Raw genomic sequence first — 6644 nt, 5'->3', positions numbered from 1 at the left:
GCCTCACTGCACAATGGTCAATTGATCACAACAACATTTTGGACACTGTGACCAAGTTCCTTTTCAATGAATTTCAATGCTGTGGTATTTAAAAGCTGCATGTTGTTTTTTCAAAAATTGTCAGACGGACACTTTTTTGGGTTAAATACTGTAGTAATGGAATTCAGGTGGGTCATAATTAGTTCTATACATTTGGGGTCCACATTTTTGCCTGTCCCTGTTACATCTGACATCTATGATTTTATAATTCTGATGCACTCCTTAATGCAGTCGTCCTCCAAGAGTGAACATGAACAGCAAACTACCTACCCAACTAATACAAATTGTTTGAAGTCATTCTTAACGATAATTGAATGCTAAATTGCAAATCAAGGTAACAGGGACATTAATAATGTCACACTTTGAACCCTAAATTTTATAGAATGACCAAATTACGAGACCCCTCGAAAAATGTGCATACTTTTTTCTCTAGATCTGTTTTCATAAAATCTATAGTATCCACTGAGCTGTAACTTCAAAAGGTGAGCTGTTATATGCATCTCTACTTAACACTTTGAGCAAAGTTGTTACTTCAAGGAAAACAATGCACAAAAAGCATATGTTCCTACATACCTTTAAGTTACCATGGGTAGAACAATTAAGAACACCGATACAAACTGTATACAGGGCGAGTCAAAAAAAGGAAACCCAAATGTCAGGACCATTTTGTTAGCGAAGTTCTACAATATAGAAAATCTAGGGTATGAAAGCCCAATTAACAAGCTTTCTTTTAGTAAAAGGATCATTCAAATCACTAATATGCATATTACGGGATTTTAAACACAAACACCGTTTTAAAATTCTGTCCACGGATCACCAAAAAGCTCAGCTAAATGAAAACAATTCACATATCATTTTCACATACATCACTGTGATCCCATGGTTGCAGTGTTCGACTCGCGTGCCGTGGTACGTGGGTTCGAATCCTGATGGGGAACACGGTGCTTGTGCTCTTGAGCAAGGCACTTTACCATTATTGCTTCGTCCTTTGGATGGGACGTAAAAGCCGTAGGTCCAGCGTGTGTTGCGTAATGCACATTAAAGGACCCAGTAACACTTATCGCTAAGAGAAGGGGTTTGCCCCGGTGTTTCTGGCAGTGGCCGCAATATGCGCCGCAGCACCTTGTAAACCCTTATAAAGGTGCTACATAAAATGGGTCTCATATTTCTCATAAACATAATTTGCCTGTCTTTAAAATAGACATAATTACCAGTCTTGAGTACCTAACTGTTAGTAGATACGTGCGCTATATAAGACGCCGGTATTATTATTATTATTATTATTATTATTGTACCCCCAAAATGGCATCGTTATAGCGCCCTCATTCACCCATAATATGGCCTATTTAACATTGCGTAATCAGTTTGTTTAGACAAGATATTGTTTGAATGTTAACTTTTAAGAGTCATTTCATTTTAACAAATAATAGACATTAACGAGTGAACCGAGAGTAAATAGGTATGTGCACTGTGAGTGGGAATGTATGGGCGCCAGTTTTGTTCCCGCGCACAGTGACCCTTGGCTTGACCAACGCTTAACAGCCACAGCCGATGCCTTATAAATTTGTAGATTTAAGTGGCTTCGCAGGAAAACTCAGTCCACGAGGTTTGCTGCCGTCACCGACAGAGTGTCACACAAAATCCGATTCATTTATGAGTGTCTCAACGATTCGAATGCAAAATAATTAGAGCTATGAAACCATTCCATCCAAGTGATGTAAACAATGTGTTATTGTGCGTGGTCACTTTGAGGTAAATCTGTACGGCATCTCACAGACGAACGGGAATATTGTGTCGCATGATTGAACGTCCCTCCATCTACCACTGGGAGCCATGTTGACGCAAGGGGTTGATGACGCAACGTTTGATTCTCCCGGAAACCAGTTGACGTAGCTGTCCTGGCTTCCATCCAACCATTTTGGAGTGGCGCTTTTGAAGTAGCCGATCCACAGCCGACGTTGACCAATAACACTGGTGTACTTCATGAGGAAGTTGTTCTCCTCCTCGCTGTTGATCGACATGAGATGAGCCGGCCTCCCAGGGCGGGACAGGCCCTGGCAGTACGCCTCAGCATCCTGGAAAGATTTCTGCTTCTTGACGAAGAGATGGCAGCGATTCCCAAACTCTATCCAGCCTGTATTGCATGGAGCGCAGCCCAAAACCATGGATCCGTGATCCATGGTTCTACTTATCACTAAGCAGATAGTGAATAAAACAGAGCAAGTCTGAAAGGTTGCCATCTGTAAAATCCCGTTGCTAGTTACGTTTTATATAAATTCAAATGTTTGAAATGTTTTGTCAACCACGATGTCAGGCAAATACTTGCCACAGATGCTTCCTCAGTCTTTGGTGAGCCAGAAGATTTCCCTCGTACGTTCACATGCCATTTTTCCAAGCCAGCTTTGCGAATTGCGTATACAGCCTGTCGGGCGCTCGTTTTGAAGTCGCATCGCACGGGTTCATTGTTCTTCTAGTACATAATTACGCGTTCAAGCCAAATGACTTGTAATTGAGCAATTGCGATGCCTACCGTCATTATACAAAGCGATTTTTTTAAGTGCATTAGGCAGATTATTCACCATTACAACTGCTGAAAAACATAACTCCGTTTGAAGTTAATTCATTTTGGTTGACTTAACAGCATTCCTAAATTGGAGAAGTTCACAGTCAGCAGTGCCATGAATTTGGCCGCTGGGACTCAGCACATCGTGAGAGAGTGTTCCGAATGGGTGACCTTTATATTTCTAAAAGGGATGGCATTTCTGTTCACCGACGCCTCGTGCATGTAGGCGTCGTAGAAACAAAATAATGAGTGTCGCCATAAAGATATCGAAGATTGTCAGTGTCTTTATTCTCTTTTTTTGAGTTACTTTGTGGTAAATCTGTACGGCATCTCACAGACGAATGCTGTTTCTGTGATGCAATAAAGATCCACCCAAGTACCCACAGGAATATAAACGCCGACGCAAACTAAGTCAATGGTCTCGATAGGCCAACTGAGTGGATATCCCGGAGCCCAGTATACGTAGCTATCCTGGCTTCCATCCAGCCATTTTGGGGTGGCACTTTTGAGGTAGCCGATCCACAACCAGCTCATCTCAACAAGACCATTAATGGTCTTGGCGTACTCCATGAGGAAGTCATTCTCCTTTTCGCTGTTGATCGACATGAGATGAGCCGGCCTTCCAGGGCGGGACAGGCCCTGGCAGTACGCCTCGGCATCCTGGAAAGATTTCTGCTTGTTGACGATGAGATGGCAGCGATTCCCAAACTCTATCCAGCCTGTGTTGCATGGAGCGCAGCCCAAGACCATGGACCCGTGATCCGTGGTTCCACTTAATACAAAACAGATAATGAATAAAACAGAAGAAGTTTTAAAAGTTGCCATCTTGTCACACCCCTTTGGTTACTCTTGTAGATCCAAGTCTTATACGAAAATATCAAATTTGGAATAAACCAAAATCACGCGGGCGTTTTACGTGATGCACCAAATGTTATAGTTGGCTTTGGAAAACGCTAGCCTGCTAAAAACTACGTCCCAGTGTTATCACGCCTTTGCACAGACCACCTAGGTAGGCTTATAGTAAAACCGTTCTATTCAATTTTGCGTGGTGACGCCAAAGGTCTCCACATATGGAGAACTTTGCCACCCATAATGTGCAGAAAATCAAAGCCCTGCATGCTCTGCGGTCACACACAACGGTGCATTGACCCGGCGACCTGCACAGCCCCACTGGGTTGACCGGACTATACATAAACAGCAGGTCGATCCTCAGAACAAAAGCGATGTCTGATTTGACAAGAAAAGTGCCCCTTGTTCTTCTCAACCAATCAAAACGGTTGTTACATGAATGGAAAGCTTATTCTGTTATCTGTAAGAAACCGTGCAAGGTAATTGTATGCGACCGGGTTCACACGTGTGCTGTTCGAAGAAGTAAACCCGCACCCTCAAAAATCGGGGAAATGTGCCGTGACCTCCATAGGAAACGCGAAATTTTCACTGAGTTACCCGTTTTTCAATGAAAAAGTGCACATAATTATTCGCCTTTAACCATGAAGAAATCATATTCATTTGAAAGAGGAAAACCTATATTTTATGATGCGATGCGAGGAAGTAATTTAACCAACATACTTTCCACGTATTAACGAAAGTTTGCTGAGAGCGCCTAGATATGAGCCAGTCTTCCCACGTAAACAGAGCTGCACTAGTGGCGAGTGAGCAAATGCTCCCTAGTTCTCCATATGAGGGCACAATTTCATTAACAAAGCAGATTTTGTCTTAGCGAGTGGGGGCGGTAGCGAATTTCGCGGGTTAGCCAGGAATGCTATAGTTTAATTATCCACAGAGCAAGGTCCTCAGTTGCTCTATGGTTTATCCTCATGTGGATATTCCATGATTAAGGCTTTTGTGCTTACAGGGTGACGACACATTTCTTTACTGGCGCAAAAAGCACAGAATGGGATCACAAGCGCACAATTTCTTAGTGACTTTGGACCCAGTTCATTTGTACTTTTTTTTGCAACTTTTCCCGCCTTTTTACAAATTCCTTTTTTTGAGCAAGAGCACACCAGAACTTTAACTGTTATTGCAGTAAGACGTATTAGCTCCATGTCGTTAACTTAAGCGTTAATATCCACTCTGTACTCTTAAGGTAAGCCTAATGGGTTCCTTTTCCCTAAATTGGTACTTTGCATCTACATGTACTAAGTCAGCAGATAGTCTTGCACGTTATGGCTAATTGCCTACTAATTGCAAGGGCCTCTCGCTAACAGTGGGATTCAGTCGGTCTGTTTAAGTGTAGGGGCAGGCAAATGCCCCCGTAGCACCGCCACTGTAGCTGCCTAGAGGGCACTAGCGGTCGTTTTGGTGAAAAATTAAAAGGCGGATTCTTCTGCTTGTTTAATCGATTTCACCGATTTCAGCCTCTTGCAGGTTTCGTGTGCGCTCTTTGCAGATTAGGGTTAAAGATATCCTAGTGGTCAGCATGTGGTCATTTTATGAAAAATTGACGAAATGGCTTTGTTTCCTCACTTAGCCAGTAGTGAGTTTCTAGCGGCTGCGGGTTTCGTGTGCACTGTTTGCAGGTTAGGCATTGTTCACCTACTGGTCACCAAGGTAACATACTGACCACCAGCTGATGTTTGTGCTTCGTGAAGCACAAACATTCTGCTCTAGTTGATTTTGCAGCGGTACCGGAAAAAAAATCCTTGCCATTTTTTCCAGAAAAGTTAGCCTTGCTGGACTCTAAAGCTGGATACCGGTTCTTGGATGACCTGGAAAAATTCATTACAAACTAAGAACAAGTTGGATGAATCAGATAGCACGGACAAATCCCCATATGATAGCGATTAGGCCTATGTTAACTGTCTTCCGTAATGCACATTACCACACTAACTCACACAAAAGAACATGGCGAAACTACTCAGAATAACAGAATCATTTTAACGCAAATGAAAACTCCACTTGGGCGTGGCAGAGTATGTAAACGTATTGGCATATTAAAACAACAAAAAAGAAAGAAGAAAAAAAACAGACATGAACAAAATGACAAACAAAATGACTGCTTTACCCAAATATCTATTTATTGTACATGTACTACCTTTGCACCAATTTGAATGAACCATTTATAAGAAATCAATTCACAATACAGAAAGATACAGCTGCAATTTAAACCAAGACATACCGGTACAACATGATTGCAACATTAATACTAAAAAATCACCGTACTATCGTTTAATACAATTGTTTTAACAAGTAGATACTCCATACCAAAACTTCAATGGAAAAATAATGCTCTTTTAGGTTACATGAAAAAATGTCTTCACTACGACAAACAAATAACAGTGAATCTACAAAATTACTGTATGCAAAGAAATGAAGTAAAAAATAAAGCCAGCCACGCAGGATCCTTTACACCCCCCCAACCCCCCCCTACTGATTGAATGAAAAAAAAACATGCTTAAAGTTAAGATAGGAATTTTATCAAATACCCTGAGAAATGAATCAGCTGGAAATGGTATCGCTTGGAATAACGTTGAAGGTGGTATACTTTTGAGTCTGCATCTTTTTCTGTCCCTGTTTTATGATTTTATAATTCTGATGCACCCCTTAATGCAGTCGTCCTCCAGGACTGAATATGAATAGCAAACTACCTACCCAGCTAATAAAAAAAAGTTTGAAGTCATTCTTAATGATACTTGAATGGTAACAGGGACAGGAAAAATGTCACATTTTGGCCCTCAATTTATAGAATGACCAAGTTACCAGACCCTAATGTGCACACTTTGTCTCTGTTTTCATATGGGTGCACCCTTACATTAAAATTCCCATAGACACTAGTGCTAAATGCCCATACTTCAAAATTCTTTTAAAAATACTCAGAACTCTCACAGGTATTCAATTTGCACTGAAAAATGATGATCAACATGTCATCTTTCATTTCCTTTTCTTTTTTTGGTAGGTTGACCATTGACTTTTCGAGAAATTCTTGCCCAAAGAAGACAAGCCCTATTTTCCCCAAAGCAGAACGGTAGCCATCTTGAAAAACGATCCCTCCACAACATGGCAAAATAGCGCCACTTTCGAGCCCGACTGTATCCAAAAT

General features: G+C 41.4%; 2 protein-coding genes across 2 annotated transcripts; both read right to left on the bottom strand.

The window, feature by feature from the left end:
* Positions 1 to 1350: 1350 nt before the first annotated feature.
* LOC119720416 (lectin-like) lies at positions 1351 to 2297 on the bottom strand. Its single transcript, XM_038190085.1, has one exon. The coding sequence runs from the start codon at positions 2277 to 2279 to the stop codon at positions 1782 to 1784; it is 498 nt and encodes a 165-aa protein (XP_038046013.1). The 5' UTR covers positions 2280 to 2297; the 3' UTR covers positions 1351 to 1781.
* A 596-nt stretch (positions 2298 to 2893) lies between these two features.
* LOC119720406 (snaclec 3-like) lies at positions 2894 to 3470 on the bottom strand. Its single transcript, XM_038190073.1, has one exon. The coding sequence runs from the start codon at positions 3425 to 3427 to the stop codon at positions 2906 to 2908; it is 522 nt and encodes a 173-aa protein (XP_038046001.1). The 5' UTR covers positions 3428 to 3470; the 3' UTR covers positions 2894 to 2905.
* Between the last annotated feature and the right edge of the window lie 3174 nt (positions 3471 to 6644).

Source organism: Patiria miniata, unplaced genomic scaffold (genome assembly GCF_015706575.1).
Source record: "Patiria miniata isolate m_02_andy unplaced genomic scaffold, ASM1570657v1 HiC_scaffold_13, whole genome shotgun sequence".
Taxonomy (NCBI): domain Eukaryota; kingdom Metazoa; phylum Echinodermata; class Asteroidea; order Valvatida; family Asterinidae; genus Patiria; species Patiria miniata.
The sequence above is the reverse complement of the archived record's forward strand: the minus strand, read 5'-3'. Positions and strand labels throughout refer to the sequence as shown.

What these genes read in the sequence shown, in the direction of transcription:
- LOC119720416 (XM_038190085.1), bottom strand. Translation starts at nt 2,279, where the DNA reads ATGGCAACCTTTCAGACTTGCTCTGTTTTATTCACTATCTGCTTAGTG.
- LOC119720406 (XM_038190073.1), bottom strand. Translation starts at nt 3,427, where the DNA reads ATGGCAACTTTTAAAACTTCTTCTGTTTTATTCATTATCTGTTTTGTA.